Raw genomic sequence first — 16083 nt, forward strand, 5'->3', positions numbered from 1 at the left:
TTCAAAATTGAGATTTATACATCAACTGAAAGCTGAATAAATAAGCTTTCCATTGAAATGGTTTGTTAGGATAGGACAATATTTGGCCGAGATACAACTATTTTAAAATCTGGACGTTGTCCAAATGAAGTTCTTAGCAAAGTATATTACTAATAAAAAATTATGTTTTGATATATTTACCGTAGGAAATGTACAAAATATCTTATGAAACATGATCTTTACTTAATGTCCTAATGATTTTTGGCATAAAAGAAAAATCAATCATTTTGACCCATACAATGTATTTTTGGCTATTGCTACAAATATACCCCAGCGACTTAAGACTGGTTTTGTGCTCCAGGGTCACATATGTTCATGTGTTTTGTATTGACAGCCATTACTTTTCCCCTGCTGATGGTCATAAATATAGTGGACGAGCTGAAAAAATACATGACCTTCTTTACACAGCAGATATAGTGTCAGTTAGTGTCAAGTGTCAAGATTTTTGTGACACATGCACTGATTAATGTGCAATTTCATTAACATTAAAACCTAGACTCACTTAAAACCGTAATACTATTCTTTTGATGCCTTGCAGACACTGGTATTTCCATCATTGGTATTACTGAATGAAAGAAAACACAGTTATGTCATTCACTGTTGTTTTCTTCCTAGTGGTGAATCAGGTGCTGGGAAGACCGAAAACACCAAGAAAGTCATCCAGTATTTGGCTGTAGTGGCCTCGTCCCACAAAGGCAAGAAAGACACAAGTGCTGTAAGTACAAACAGTCAAAAAAAACTCTTTCTCTGTTTGATAACCTCTGTCTTCTTCTCAAGCCAGTTCTTATGGGTTCAGTCATCTGCTTTTGCCCTTGCTTTGACCCCATTCCTTTAAATCAGGGTCTGACATTCTGAATCCTTTCATAATTACTAACTGTGAATAGATAAGAACACTCCTTTCAGTCTTTAATGTTTGATATCATTATCCCATTTATCACAAGATTATGCTGGCTCTGATTTTGCCTGATACCAAAATATTTTTTGATTATATGCTGCTGAGCCATTTGTATCTCAAGGAAATCAAGACTTCTGCATATGCTAAAGGAAAACCAGTGAATGCAACAGAATGCTCTTAGTTTACACGTATCTAATGACAATTTCCTTAATGAATTTCCTCAAATAGCAACATACAGGACAACAGTTTGCCTATGTGAGTAAAAAGGATTGTACAAAACTCCTTCTTGTGTGGGTTTGAGAGTCTGCATGCTTGAGTTTCTCACTTGAGAGTGACATTAGACAAGTCTTACATGGAGGGACCGTCTAAACAAAACACCTGTAGATTGTAGACAAATAATGTGCCAAAGAGCCCCAGTGTTCGCATGATGTTTAAAAAAATTATTAGATGCAATACAAATAATAAAATCAAGAGTATGCCGTTAGATCACGTGTGTGCCATTCCCCCATCTGAGATGTGGTTAACATTTTCTTTGCCAGAGCGGATGCCTGGCATTGAAATGGTCTGTCTGAGCACAGTGTGTGTGCATGCCAACGTATAGCCTTTTGAATTGGTGATCTCATATCCTTTCTCGTTTTTCCTTGTTCACCTATTAATCTACCACAGGTTAATGTGCATCATCTGTCAAGCTCATATGTGTGTGCATTAGGAATATAAATACCATCTCAGTGTAGATCTGTGCTAATGTGTACTTACACGGTATACGACACATGAGATATGCAAGGAAACCAAAATAAATGTACACATTATAGCTGTTTTTATGACATTTTATGCAGAACTGCCATGCATATGAGCTTAAAAGGTATGCCCATAATAGTTATGTTCTTGGTTCCTAAAGTAGTTTCGTTACACTTGAATGCACTACTTTGAAATTTACTAAACACTTCTTCTGATATCCTTTTTTTTTATTATAAGAATAATGTATTTATTATTGCTCTGAAAAGGTTGAAATTATTAGGTTTTTTTTTCTTTCAGTTAAACTTAAATAAGGTTAATTGTATGCGAGTGAGAGAGAACATCAGAGTATGTGAGTGGAGTGAATCATCAATTATTTTCAGTCGAACTCCACTCCGGGTTTTTAATTTCCCTCTTGTCGTTCGTCCTCCACTGACTGGTGTGAGAAACCTCAGAGTTTGCGCCCAATTATTTTTCCTACTGTATTCTCTCATTATGTTTTTTAACCTCATGAACGTTGTTAAAACAATAATCCATTAGCATGATTATAGGAGTGTTCAAAGGTTTGAATAGACTACTGATCTGAAAGATGAGATTTTAGTTTAATGTAAAAGGAACACTTATGGTACGTTTACACAACAATGATACATGAAAAATGTTCACACAGATCAGCGAAAATGACTATAAATGCTGTATTATGCATGCCAGGCCAGTAGTTGTAGATTCACTTTGTAAAGAAACACGACGCGCCTGCGTTTCAAAAGTTTGCATTTTCAAAAGTTTTACCGTTTTAGTTGAAAACAGTGTCGTGTAAACGCCCTTTTAGGCTACATTTTGAAGTCCCCTACACTCATGTTTACCCTTTGTCATTCATTTTTACTAAACATTTTTAATTTTTATGTCTTTCCCAACCTTTTCTTTTGAATGCTTAATAGTAGGGCTGCACGATAAATCGCATGCGATATTTAACGCGCATCTTATCAGTAAAGCCGGTTCTTTAATCAGCGGTAAATCTCCATCACCTGCGGGCTTTCACATTGAGCAGCATTAACTACACCTCTGTGTAGTTAATGCTGCTCCATGTGAAAGCCCGCAGGTGATGGAGATTTACCGCTGATTAAAGAACCGGCTTTCTGACAAGATGCGCATTAAATATCGCATGCGATTTATCGTGCAGCCCTATACTTAATAGTCTATCATTATTGTTTAAAGCGCATTGATTTCTTGCTGATATGTAATCGCACTACAGGTAATTAACTTGTTATATTCGCTATGGAGCGCAAGAGTAAACACTGATGTTTTGACTTTCCAAAATAAGACATCTCCGCTCCCCATTCCTCTTCCACTCCACTCCGCTCACATACTCTGACTGCCATTTCATGGGTCAATGAAGCTGTCATCTGTTAGCTGATATGCTTTGCCCTGAGAACGCTGAGAGAAGCTGTTGAATTCAGCCAAGTGCTTTATGAATGTTGATACAGTCTACCAACTCTATCCTCTTTCTTCCCAACAATCTCTCTGTCAGCAGTCTCTCTGTCTCCATCATTCTAAATGTCACTTCTTCTCCTTCTTTTCTAGTTTACTTTATTTTTCTTTGTCAGTGTCTGAAGCTATCAGCGATCTTCTTTCCTTCTCAGCAGCAAGCTATCTCTGGTAGATATCTTCTTTTTCTAGATATTTTCATTTTTTTTTTTTTGATGCTCAGTAAGAAAGTAATTGAGAGTTTGTGTCACGGTTGAAACGTTTTCTGCCTCGTTTAATTCTAAAAATCAGAATCTAATTATGTGGTCACATGACACCAGAGGCTTTGTGATGGAATTATGCTCTCTAAGGACTTTGTGTTTCATCCCACTGAGTAACTTTTATCTCGTTAAGTGAACTCTTAAAGATCTATAATTGAGATCCATTTCATTATCCCCATTAATATGTCCTTTCTCCACATGCTTAGTATGACCTCAACCACTCCTCTTGATATCATTGTATAAGGCGGACATGCTTGGCAGGGCTTCTCATTGCTTGAGATTTGGCAGCAAATAGAACAGCACTCTTTTGATCTAAGAGGATTATGCCCATCTAAATGGACATGACCTAATTTTTTGTGCACTGTTTAAGATACTTGCATCTTAAGTATTGATTCAGGCTTTTGAAACACACGTCAAGAAATAATTTGTCCTGCCAAACATTTATAAAGTTGCATTGTACACTCTAAAGGAGGGCCTTTTTTTTAGTTGTCTTCTGATTTTTTTTTTATTCCAATTTTCTGGCATGTCCCATTCTCATTTTTTCCTCCTTTAGTTGTTTTCTATAGAATGATTCTAATTACTTTCTAACCTTGGTACTGTAGGGTGAGCTGGAAAAGCAACTACTGCAGGCCAATCCAATTCTAGAGGCCTTTGGTAATGCCAAGACCATCAAGAATGACAACTCTTCCCGATTCGTAAGTTTGCAAATGCTGTATGATAGCAGATGTGACAAGAAACATCAAGACTGTAACCACTGTAATCATTTCTTCACAGGGCAAATTCATCCGCATTAACTTTGATGTGACAGGTTTCATAGTTGGAGCCAACATAGAGACCTGTATCCTTGAAGACTTAATATAAGCCATATACAGATGCAGAGCAATCTCACATCCTGAATTAGATTATCAGTTTAAACATTTGACCTATGCAGAGTTTGACCTTAATGTCCAAACCACTTCAGATCTTTTGGAGAAATCTCGTTGTATTCGACAAGCAAAAACTGAAAGAGCTTTCCACATCTTCTACTACATGGTAGCTGGAGCAAAGGAGAAATTATGCGGTAGGTGGAGACACTCAGTATGTGAAAACATATTTGAATATGGTGACCATTTTTTATTGGATATTTACCTAATGAGAAATTTATAAACGCAGTGATGTTCTTGCATAAACGGCACTGTTGTTGGGAAATGTCATGTGATTTTTATTCTCTACTGGCAGAGGAGCTTTTGCTTGAAAACTTCAACAACTACCGTTTCCTCTCGGCTGGCCACGTCCAGATTACAGGCAACCAAGATGATGAAATGTATGAAGAAACCATGGAGGCCATGGATATCATGGGCTTCACTGTTGAAGAAAGAACGGGTATTAAATGCAATGAAATATACATATGGTGTCCTTACAACAAGATACATTTTTGAGTTCTTTAGTAAGATAATTAATCCTGAGAAATTGTATTTATTTATTTATTTAATTTTTTTGTCAGATGTCCTCAAAGTTGTCTCAACCGTGCTTCAGTTGGGTAACATTGAGTTCAAGAAAGAGAGGAACCAGGAACAGGCTACCATGCCAGACAACACAGGTCAGAAACTTTGGGGAAAATACCAAGTGAAAAGGCTTCTCAGGCTAATATAAACCAATACAGACTGAAATGACCGCTGAAATGTGTCTCATTCTCAGCTGCCCAGAAAGTTTGCCATCTCCAAGGCATTAATGTGACAGACTTCACAAGAGCCATTCTGACGCCACGTATTAAAGTGGGCCGTGAGGTTGTGCAAAAGGCCCAAACCAAAGAACAGGTGAAGAGAGTGTATAGTTGTGCTGCAAGTGTAAAGATGTGGAACGTGTGTAATGTCGCTCAGATCTGTGATGAAACTGGAAAACCCCTGCATGATTGTCATTATGGAAACACGTACAGTATTACCAATAAAATACTTTTCCCCCTACAGGCTGATTTTGCCATTGAAGCTTTAGCTAAAGCCATGTATGAACGTTTGTTCCGTTGGATCCTTCTAAGAATTAATAAGGCACTGGACAAAACGAAACGTCAGGGTGCCTCATTCCTGGGGATCTTGGACATTGCTGGCTTTGAGATCTTCGAGGTTTGGAAAAACTGAAAGAAAATTATTAAATTTGGTAAAAAAAAAAAAAAAGTATTAAGGCTAATGGCATTTAATGTTTTTCTCTTTCAGGACAATTCTTTTGAGCAGCTCTGCATCAACTACACCAACGAGAAGCTTCAGCAGCTGTTCAACCACACCATGTTCATCCTGGAGCAGGAGGAGTACCAGCGTGAAGGCATCGAATGGAGCTTCATCGACTTCGGGCTGGATTTGCAACCTTGCATCGAGCTGATTGAAAGGCCGGTAAGTTTGAGTTTGTTGTAGATTTGCAGGAACAGAATGATCCTTGTTCTTTGAAGTTTTGAACTAAACAAACTTCTTCCAGCAGAAAGCTGTAAGGTGACCAGTGTCTTTTGATTCAATAAATTTATCGTAATTGCTGTAACAGGCACACTTTTGATGGAAGTCTTGCGTAGAAGTAATGATGTCTTATTGTTACAGAATGTAATGTCACTCACTTTACTGAAACTCCTCCACAGAACAATCCTCCAGGCATCCTGGCTCTGTTGGATGAAGAGTGTTGGTTTCCAAAGGCAACAGATGTCTCCTTCGTGGAGAAACTTTGCAACACTCATGTTAATCATACTAAGTTTGCTAAACCAAAGCAACTGAAGGACAAGACAGAATTCTCTGTGCTTCACTATGCTGGACGGGTGAGTTCTGACTCAGAACTGGCCTGCAAGATTGTGCTTAAAAAAATGCAGATGTGCACAGTTCATTCTTAGTGAATTTTTTGCTCTGTATTGAATATCATGAGCCAAACCTACCCTTTCTCAATTAGGTGGACTACAATGCCACAGCATGGCTGACCAAGAACATGGACCCTTTAAATGACAATGTTACATCATTGCTCAATAATTCCTCCAATCTATTTGTGCAAGATCTGTGGAAGGATGGTCAGTATTAGCTATACATGCATCTCATTTCTCAAACACTATATAAAAACTACATATACAGATCAAAATTGTTGCAAACCAGTCAGTTGAGATCACTGATAAATGTTCATAGTTGGTGTCGCAAAAAGAAACATGATCTACATGTTCCCACCTTTTTTGTTTTGTCAATATCGCAAATTGTAATTGAGATAAGAATAATGGCTGACATCTATATTTTTTTATTTCTCAGTTGACCGTGTGGTTGGATTGGAAACCATTGCCAAGATGTCAGACAGCTGTGCACCCGGTGCCTCTAAGACCAAGAAGGGCATGTTCCGTACTGTGGGCCAGCTTTACAAAGAGTCTTTGGCCAAACTAATGACCACACTGCACAACACGCAGCCAAACTTTGTCCGCTGCATTATCCCTAACCATGAGAAACGTGTACGTCACTGCTGCATACTAAGTTAAATTTGGTGGTACCAATGCTGTTTGGGCATAGGGTTTATTTTCAGACAAGTTTTGTATCTTTCTATATGCATGTTGAAGGTTCTTTTTTCACCTTCAGGCAGGAAAGCTGGATGCCAACCTGGTGCTCGAACAGTTGAGATGTAATGGTGTGCTTGAGGGTATTCGTATCTGCCGCCAAGGATTTCCCAACAGAATTGTCTTCCAAGAGTTCCGACAGCGGTGGGTAGCTTTATTATTTTAGTGTGAGCTTTTCATTTAGTGAGACTAACTGTCTTATTGGCTTTGTCTAACTGCATGTCAAGTGTAAAAACAGAATTCTAGAATCATGCCAGAACTCCAGTTTGCAGTTCAATACAAGTGTGATTACATATGTTGTGCCAAATATACATGGTACAGGTTTTCAGTCGTAATGCAATTCTTTTCGTTTTACCTTGACATACAGATATGAGATCTTGGCACCAAATGCTATTCCAAAGGGCTTCATGGATGGCAAGCAGGCCTGCTGTCTGATGGTAAGATGTTATCCAATTAAATCTTGTTAAAGAGCATGTCATTGAAAGTCTTCTTTTTCAAAAAGAATTTCTTGAGTCAGAAAGTTCCAGATACCAAAATCAGACTATTGCTTGAGACAACAAAGCCAAGATGCCTGCAAAACATCTAAACATTATACTTGCAAGTCACATTTTTATATAGTCTCAACAATGATCTCATCATCACATGTTTTAGTTATTTCATTACTCTGCTAACTTGTATCTAATTGTGGCATCCATGGTTTATTTTTTTTAAATGCTGAACCATGCTTTCAACTATAATTCCTTCATAGATTTAGAGACACTGACTAGTACATGTATAATCGAAGCTGACTGAAACTGATAATGTACGTGCTTCTTTCTCATACCTAACCCTCTCTGTAGATCAGGCACCTGGACTTGGACCCAAACCTGTACCGTATTGGTCAGAGCAAAATATTCTTCCGCACAGGAGTCCTGGCCCAGCTTGAAGAGGAGCGTGACCTTAAGATCACAGTCATAATCATTGCCTTCCAGGCACAGGCCAGGGGATTCCTAGCTAGAAAGTGGGTAGAGTTTATAAATACAGTATTTTTCAAAATAGTAATATGCAATTTGAGTTATTCTTAATTAAAACTATGTGCAGGGCTTTTGCTAAGAGGCAGCAACAGCTAACAGCAATGAAGGTAATCCAGAGGAACTGTGCTGCTTATCTGAAACTCAGGAACTGGCAGTGGTGGAGACTCTTCACCAAGGTGAAACATTTCTTATTTTCTAAATTTCTATTGAATAATATGACTGTAAACAAAGTTTTATAGTTTCTGTAAACATGGTGCAAAAATTTGGTTTCTTGGGAATACGTTAAGGGTTTCTGTTAGTATTAATCTAAACATGTTTCCATCGATGCCCACAGGTGAAGCCTCTCCTCCAGGTGACACGCCAAGAAGAGGAGATGGGTCTGAAGGAGGAGGAGCTCCAAAGGGCCAAAGAATCTGCACAAAAATTTGAGATAGAGCTAAAAGACATTTCACTGAAACACACACAGGTATGACGAAATCCTGACTTTGTCTTCCTGCATTTAATAGCAAGGAGGACATACACTGATTATAAGTGATATAATCCTTCCATCTGTAGCTTATGGATGAAAGGAACCAGCTCCAGGAGAAGTTGCAGGCTGAGACAGAGCTCTACGCTGAGGCAGAGGAGATGAGAGTACGGTTAGCTACCAAGAAACAAGAACTTGAAGAGATCTTGCATGAGATGGAGGCCAGGTTGGAGGAGGAGGAGGATCGTGGTGCAGCCCTACAAATGGACAAGAAGAAAATGCATGATCAGATCAAAGTATGTTTTCATTTAATGATTTTCGTTCACAGGCAACACTTGTTCAAATTCAGTCCTTAGATATATTTAAATTATGCTATTTAGTCCATGGCACTATTTTGTCTCTAAATTAATGTTCTCAGGATCTTGAGGAACATCTTGAGGAGGAAGAGGATGCTCGTCAGAAGTTGCAACTGGAGAAGGTTACCTGTGAAGCCAAGATCAAGAAGTTAGAGGATGATGTCCTGGTGATGGAGGACCAAAACAACAAATTACAGAAGGTTTAATTTCAACAAACTTTTTTTTAAGATGACGTATTTTGGTCACAATCAGAGAGTTCAATTTTAAGTGCTATATTTGCAGGAGAGGAAGCTTCTAGAAGAAAGGATAGCAGATTTTAGCTCAAACCTAGCTGAAGAAGAAGAAAAATCCAAAAACCTGACAAAGCTGAAGAATAAGCACGAGTCAATGATCTCAGAACTGGAGGGTTTGTCCATTATTTACTTTTGATACATGATGATAATGTTTGTCTGGAAATTCAGTTAATTCAGTCATAAGTTATCATATTTTTTTTATAATCTGTAGTGCGCTTGAAAAAAGAGGAAAAGACTCGACAGGAGCTGGAAAAAGCCAAGAGAAAGTTAGAGGGTGAATCAAATGACCTTCAGGAGCAGATTGCTGACCTCCAAGCTCAGATTGCTGATCTGAAAGCCCAGCTTGCTAAAAAAGAGGAGGAACTTCAGGCTGCGCTGGCACGGTATACAGATCTTTAAAATCTTTCATTTAAAATGTAAAATGCATGAGTTTTTGACAAATATTTTAGAAAAGAAGCTAAATTCAAGATACTTTCACGTCATAATTCACACAGAAACCTACAGTAACCTTTGTTATCTCTCTGCATTTCTGTTTCAGATTGGAGGATGAGACAGCTCAGAAAAACAATGCACTGAAGAAGATCAGAGAACTGGAGGGACACATCTCAGATCTTCAGGAGGACGTAGAATCAGAGCGGATTGCTCGGAATAAGGCTGAAAAAACCAAGAGAGACTTGGGAGAAGAGCTTGAAGCTCTCAAATCAGAGCTGGAGGACACATTGGACACCACAGCTACTCAGCAGGAGCTCAGGTGTGTAGACACAAAGATCTGCATTTTAATCTGATGTGCATTGTACTGATTTAATATAGTACACATTGAGAGAGGCTTTACTAGACACCATTGACCTGATCGTCAGGATGCATATTTTTTTAGGGCCAAACGTGAGCAGGAGGTCACTCTTTTGAAGAAAGCCATGGATGAGGAGAGCCGTGTCCACGAGGCTCAGGTGCAAGAAATGAGACAGAAACATACCCAAGCTTTGGAGGAGCTTACAGAGCAGCTGGAGCAGTCCAAGAGGGTAGGCAACCATATCCAGTATCAACGTTATTTCTGTTCATATGTTTATTTTTCTGAAGTGCTAATGTAAAATATATATGAAATACTTCTTAGGTGAAGTCAAACCTGGAGAAAGCCAAGCAAGCTCTGGAGAAGGAAACATCAGAACTCCACGTGGAGATCCGTTCTCTTACTCAGAGCAAACAGGATGTGGAATACAAGAGGAAGAAGGTGGAAGGACAGCTTGTTGATCTGCAGTCTCGTTTCAATGACAGCGAGAGGCAGAAAGCCGAGCTGGGGGATCGGGTCTCTAAAATCACTGTGAGTGATGGTGGAGGACGTATTATTAGATATATTTATGGCACTGTTGGGAGAACCTACAACATGTTTGTTACTTTAAACATCTTGGAGGAAACAGTGTATTTAACATGTGGTTCTTGCCCTGGCAGGTGGAACTGGAGAGCGTTACCAACCTTCTTAATGAAGCAGAGGGGAAGAACATCAAACTTAGCAAGGATGTGGCTAGCTTAACTTCTCAAGTCCAAGATACACAGGTTTGTGCAATGTTATGAAGTGTTCTTTGATTTATAGCCTCAAAACTGAAGCATAATTCAGCAATGTGAACAGGATTTGAGGCTCACTTGCATTTTGACTCTTGACATTTTTAGGAGTTGCTGGCTGAAGAGACGAGACAAAAGCTCCAGTTCTCCACCAAACTACGTCAAATGGAGGATGACCGTAATGCCCTTCAGGAGCAGCTTGAGGAGGAAGCGGAAGCAAAGAGGAATGTGGAGAGACATGTTTCTGCACTGAACATTCAGGTAAGGTTAACAATAAGATGAATAATCTGTGGTCTTGCAACATTAAAACCGTAATATTTACATCTTGAATATCCCTTGTGTCCACAGCTCTCTGACTACAAGAAGAAGCTGGAAGAGGTGTCAAGTAACGTAGAGCTTTTAGAGGAAGGTAAGAAGCGGCTGCAGAGAGACCTGGAGGCAGCCAGTACTCAGTTTGAGGAGAAGGCAGCAGCCTATGACAAGCTTGAGAAGACCAAGAACAGACTGCAACAGGAGCTTGAGGATACACTCATGGATTTGGACAACCAGAGACAGCTGGTGTCTAACCTTGAGAAGAAACAGAAGAAGTTTGATCAGGTTTCTGATTATTTCTCAAAATATTACACACTATGTCTGCTGAATTAATTAGTTTTGGATGTGGGTGTATCTTCACTTCTGCCATTTCCTTTCAGATGCTTGCTGAAGAGAAGAGCATCTCTAATAAGTATGCAGATGAGCGAGATCGTGCAGAGGCCGAGGCCAGAGAGAAGGAGACCAAGGCTCTGTCTTTAGCTAGAGCTCTTGAAGAAGCTCAAGAAGCTCGTGAGGAGCTCGAAAGAGCCAATAAAGCCCTTCGTGCTGAAATGGAGGACCTGGTCAGCTCCAAAGATGATGTGGGCAAGAGCGTAAGTTCAAATAGTGTAAACCACTAAAAAAATGTCAATCATAAACAAACCTTCCATTAGGTCATTAAGGTCAGAGAAATTTCAATCAAATTCATTTTCTAATTTTAGGTGCATGAGCTTGAGAAGTCCAAACGTGGCCTGGAGGCTCAGGTAGAAGAGATGAAGACTCAATTGGAAGAGCTGGAGGATGAATTACAGGCTGCAGAGGATGCCAAACTGCGTCTGGAAGTCAACATGCAGGCTCTGAAGGCCCAGTTTGAGCGAGATCTCCAGGGCAGAGACGAGCAAGGGGAGGAGAAGAAGAGGCAGTTGGTCAAACAGGTGCAGTATTGCTTCTTCACTCAAACTGTGACATCCACAACCATGTGTATATGGGTTTAGATGAACATTTTAACCAACAGGTGCGTGAGCTGGAAACTGAACTCGAAGATGAGCGTAAGCAAAGGGCTGCAATAGCTGCTTCCAAGAAGAAACTGGAGGGAGACGTAAAGGACCTTGAGGGCCAGATTGAGACATCTAACAAGGGACGTGAGGAGGCGATCAAGCAGCTCCGTAAGCTCCAGGTGAAAACAACACTTTATGACTGGATGAATTCACTGAACTCCAATTATAAATGCAATGCTTTTTAGTAATTGTGTTAGTGTGTTTTTATAACTTAGGCTCAAATGAAAGACTTCCAAAGAGAGCTTGATGATGCTCGAGCTGCCAGGGAGGAGGTTTTATCCAGTGCCAAGGAGAATGAGAGGAAGGCCAAGACTCTGGAGGCTGAAGTTCTACAGCTGCATGAGGTGAGGCTACTATGAATAACATACTGAGGAAATCTGTCCCGAAAAGAGGTGTGTATGGGGCTGTTCATTCAAATAAATGAATTGTTTCCAAAATAGTACAATTCTGGGTTATATGGCTAAATTAGGGCTCACAAAACCCCCATAGGTTCGTGATGGAACTGCAGGGGTTTGATAGTGATAAAATTCAAATACAGGATTACATTTTAAAATGTATTTTGAAAAATAAATTGATATAGATATTGTAATTTATATTTTTGAAATGTATTATATTTATTGGAATGCTTGCATTACTTAAACTCTTAAATAATCTTAATTCTTAAATCTTAAGTCATTTAGGTTCAGGGGTTCAGTTGACAAAACAGATTGCAGCAATTGATTTGCATGATTGTCTCACCTTTATTATTAAAGAATTCGTATAATTTCTTTAAATGTAGGACTTGGCTGCAACTGAGAGGTCTAAAAAGCAAGCTGAAGCTGAGAGAGATGAACTGGCTGATGAGCTGGCCAGCAATGCATCTGGAAAGTGAGTATGACAAATAAAATATCATATTTGAATCCTGTGGAATTCATTATAATCCTCTGATAGATTGACTTCCGGTGGAACGTGGTTCACTGTTACAATTAATGGTAGACATACTTTAGTGTGACTGTTTGTACAGTAACAGAGTGTAGTTCTAGATGTCAGTTATGTAAAATATCTCACTTTAAGGCATACCAGCACAGCTTGTGTACCGAAACATTACAGCAAAAATGTGCTCTAAGCACATTCTGATTTAAACTAATATGTGGTTTGACTGAAACCTCAAAGGTCTGCGCTGTCTGATGAGAAGAGACGGCTAGAAGCGAAGATCCAACAGCTGGAGGAAGAGCTGGAGGAGGAGCAGGGCAATATGGAGATGCTTAATGACAAGCTGAGGAAGAGTGCCCAGCAGGTACATATATTATATGGAGCCATGACCATCCGTGGCAAATATCAAGAAAATTATATATATTTTTTAATTGATTTAAAACACATAAATCACATATTAAATTAAGGTGTACAGTTTGTAGCCATAAAAACACTCATCAATGGAAATGCCATTACGGAGACAGAACTTTGTCATTTGTATGAAAACCATGTCATTTCCTCAAAAATTTTCTTCATCCTTCAGGTTGACCAACTTACCAACGAGCTCCAGGCCGAACGCACCACATCCCAAAAGAACGAGAGCGCCAGACAGTTAATGGAGAGGCAGAATAAAGAGCTGAAAGCTAAACTCCAGGAGATGGAGAACCAAGTCAAATCCAAATTTAAGTCCTCCATCACTGCTCTTGAGACCAAAGTGGCACAGTTGGAGGAACAACTTGATCAGGAGAGCAGGCAAGTCTTTTATTATAGCAAAGGATTTCGAACTGGGGTGCGTTGACCCCCAAGGAGTGGCAAGGGGGACCACAAAACGTGAACAGAAATGAAAAAGATGTCACAAATCATATTTTGAAAGAAATATTACCCAAAAGAAGTTTTTGCGAGATAAAAATATGTATTCATCTCTCCCTCATTCATACATAGTTTGTACATGTGTTTGTTCTTAGCATGCTCGATGGTTGTGGAATTATTTTCTATAAAGCTTCTGTGAAAAAAATTTTTTTTTTAAAAGTGCTATACAAATTTAATTTCAAATGTCTCTCTTGTGTTGTGATTAGGGATGTAACGATTAACCGCGATCCGGTTGAAAATCGATTTAAATATGTGACGATTCAAATCGGTTGAGAAGCTAAACAAATCGTGATTCAATTAGGGGTAGGAGTTTATATGAATGTATGTCTGAGGGGAACTTACTGTCTTCATGAATCGAATGGAATGGAATCGTGAAATCAAAATCGTGAATCGAATCGAATCGTGAGTTGAGTGAATCGTTGCATCCCTAACTGTGATACTAGGTAGAAAAACATTTTTATAAGATTTTTTTTTTTACAATGTAAATGTTTTCCAGATAATATTTTAATAATTTATTTTTACACGAGTACAATGATAAACAAAAAGCCCTTTTTATTTAAGACTTTATCATGTTGAACTCATTTTATCATGTTAAAATATTCACTTAATACTACACAAAATAAACCAATTCATAACTCATATACTACCATCAATAAGATTTTTATTGATTAAGATTAATAAGACATTAATACTTTTATTCAGCAAGTAAATACATTTATAATGTTTCAAAATACTTCTGTTTCAAATGAATTAATCAAACTTGCTATCCACAAAAACACTAAGCAGCAACTGTTTTAACATTGATAATAAGACATATTTCTTGAGTGGCAAATCAGCATTAGAATGATTTTTGAAGGATTGTGCGATACTAAAGACTGGAGTAATGATCCTGAAAATTCAGCTTTTCTATTAAAATAGAAAACAGTCATTTTAAATTGTAATAATATTTCATACTATTGCCGTTTTTACTGTATTTTTGATCAAATAAATGCAGCTTTGGTGAGCATAAGAAATTTTTATTTTTTTTAAATATTACTGACCCCAAAATTTTGTACGGTAGATTATGCACTGTAGATCTCATGACAGCCAACTGAATAGTCAAAGCTTTTTTAAGCACATGATTTTATGTCACAGAAGACGTGATCATATAATTTCATCTTGTTTGGTGGAGTTTGGATGTAACTGATGTTTCTTTCTAACACAGAGAAAAACAGAACACGGCAAAGGCGGTTCGCCAGAAGGATAAGAAACTGAAGGAGTTGATGACCCAAGTGGACGATGAACGAAAACAAGCAGAACAATATAAAGACCAGGTTAGCCATAAAGCAGCTATACTCTCTCTTCTCTTTTCCTATATTTTTCCTACAAAGTTTAGGGATCATACCTAAATTCAGAAGGAAAGGGATCTTGTAATTGACTATACTAGAATGTAGTGTGCACTTGGCCTGAGAAGTGTTTCTTTTTCACAGGCGGATAAGGGAAATACGCGTGTCAAACAGCTGAAGAGGCAGTTGGAAGAGAGTGAAGAGGAGTCCCAGCGAATCACTGCGGCCCGCAGAAAGCTTCAGAGAGAGCTGGATGAGGCCACAGAGGCCAATGATGCCATAAGCCGTGAGGTCACTTCCCTCAAGAGCAAACTCAGGTACGCATAACGCTCCCAAGACCTGGTTCAGCACCCCAGAAAGTTCTGAAATCTTTGGGCAATAACTACTGTTTAGCTTTTGAGCTCTGAGCAAATTCTCAGCACTTGTTAGCGCAGTCCAGATACCTTCCCTTTATAAACTGCAAACCGAAGATTGTCTATCTCTGTTGCAGAGGCAATCCTGAACCCACACAGTGACTATGCAGGTACCTCTGTGCTCAAAAGTTGACACAGAAGATGTACTTCTCACAAATCTTTCCTTTCACTTGTCACACATATATTTCTTGCCTGCGAGAGTGAAATATGGTTGATTACATATACTTAGGTTTTGCAGAGTGTGCACATAAGGTACGATAAGTAGCTTATTTTATACAAATTCTGTCGTCATTTACTCACCCACGTTTTGTTCATCTTCAAAACACAAATGATGACAGTATAAAAAAAAAAAAAAACAACTCAAGAGATTTCTGTCCCTCCACCGAAGCTCAACCGAACTCGCTTGAAGAGCGCCAACAAACCTCATTGGTTCTTGCACATCAAGAAAGCATATGTGACCCTGGACCACAAAACCAGTCATAAGTGTCAATTTTTCGAAATTGAGATTTATGCACCATCCGAAAGCTGAATAAATAAG

General features: G+C 38.8%; 1 protein-coding gene across 3 annotated transcripts in view; it reads left to right on the forward strand.

Moving 5' to 3' along the window:
* Positions 1 to 16083, forward strand: part of LOC107713094 (myosin-11-like) — a 30250-nt gene that overhangs the window by 11433 nt on the left and 2734 nt on the right. The window contains exons 5-42 of one of the 3 annotated variants that reach the window (XM_016518524.1): positions 655 to 754; positions 1163 to 1189; positions 4014 to 4106; positions 4186 to 4249; positions 4373 to 4471; positions 4630 to 4773; positions 4895 to 4990; positions 5089 to 5207; positions 5358 to 5510; positions 5601 to 5774; positions 6011 to 6184; positions 6313 to 6427; positions 6657 to 6850; positions 6975 to 7096; positions 7320 to 7389; positions 7792 to 7952; positions 8033 to 8141; positions 8300 to 8431; positions 8521 to 8727; positions 8850 to 8987; positions 9070 to 9193; positions 9292 to 9463; positions 9619 to 9831; positions 9955 to 10099; positions 10192 to 10398; positions 10527 to 10631; positions 10746 to 10898; positions 10986 to 11234; positions 11330 to 11542; positions 11651 to 11863; positions 11944 to 12105; positions 12202 to 12330; positions 12765 to 12853; positions 13139 to 13262; positions 13482 to 13690; positions 15012 to 15120; positions 15277 to 15449; positions 15623 to 15655. In XM_016518524.1, the coding sequence (XP_016374010.1) occupies positions 655 to 754; positions 1163 to 1189; positions 4014 to 4106; positions 4186 to 4249; positions 4373 to 4471; positions 4630 to 4773; positions 4895 to 4990; positions 5089 to 5207; positions 5358 to 5510; positions 5601 to 5774; positions 6011 to 6184; positions 6313 to 6427; positions 6657 to 6850; positions 6975 to 7096; positions 7320 to 7389; positions 7792 to 7952; positions 8033 to 8141; positions 8300 to 8431; positions 8521 to 8727; positions 8850 to 8987; positions 9070 to 9193; positions 9292 to 9463; positions 9619 to 9831; positions 9955 to 10099; positions 10192 to 10398; positions 10527 to 10631; positions 10746 to 10898; positions 10986 to 11234; positions 11330 to 11542; positions 11651 to 11863; positions 11944 to 12105; positions 12202 to 12330; positions 12765 to 12853; positions 13139 to 13262; positions 13482 to 13690; positions 15012 to 15120; positions 15277 to 15449; positions 15623 to 15647 (5305 nt within the window). In that variant the 3' untranslated portion in view covers positions 15648 to 15655. The remainder of the gene's footprint in view (positions 1 to 654; positions 755 to 1162; positions 1190 to 4013; positions 4107 to 4185; positions 4250 to 4372; positions 4472 to 4629; positions 4774 to 4894; positions 4991 to 5088; positions 5208 to 5357; positions 5511 to 5600; positions 5775 to 6010; positions 6185 to 6312; positions 6428 to 6656; positions 6851 to 6974; positions 7097 to 7319; positions 7390 to 7791; positions 7953 to 8032; positions 8142 to 8299; positions 8432 to 8520; positions 8728 to 8849; positions 8988 to 9069; positions 9194 to 9291; positions 9464 to 9618; positions 9832 to 9954; positions 10100 to 10191; positions 10399 to 10526; positions 10632 to 10745; positions 10899 to 10985; positions 11235 to 11329; positions 11543 to 11650; positions 11864 to 11943; positions 12106 to 12201; positions 12331 to 12764; positions 12854 to 13138; positions 13263 to 13481; positions 13691 to 15011; positions 15121 to 15276; positions 15450 to 15622; positions 15656 to 16083) is intronic. The other 2 variants (XM_016518522.1, XM_016518523.1) reach the window with 2 other exon arrangements.

Source organism: Sinocyclocheilus rhinocerous, unplaced genomic scaffold (genome assembly GCF_001515625.1).
Source record: "Sinocyclocheilus rhinocerous isolate Xijiao unplaced genomic scaffold, SAMN03320098_v1.1 scaffold1982, whole genome shotgun sequence".
NCBI lineage: Eukaryota > Metazoa > Chordata > Actinopteri > Cypriniformes > Cyprinidae > Sinocyclocheilus > Sinocyclocheilus rhinocerous.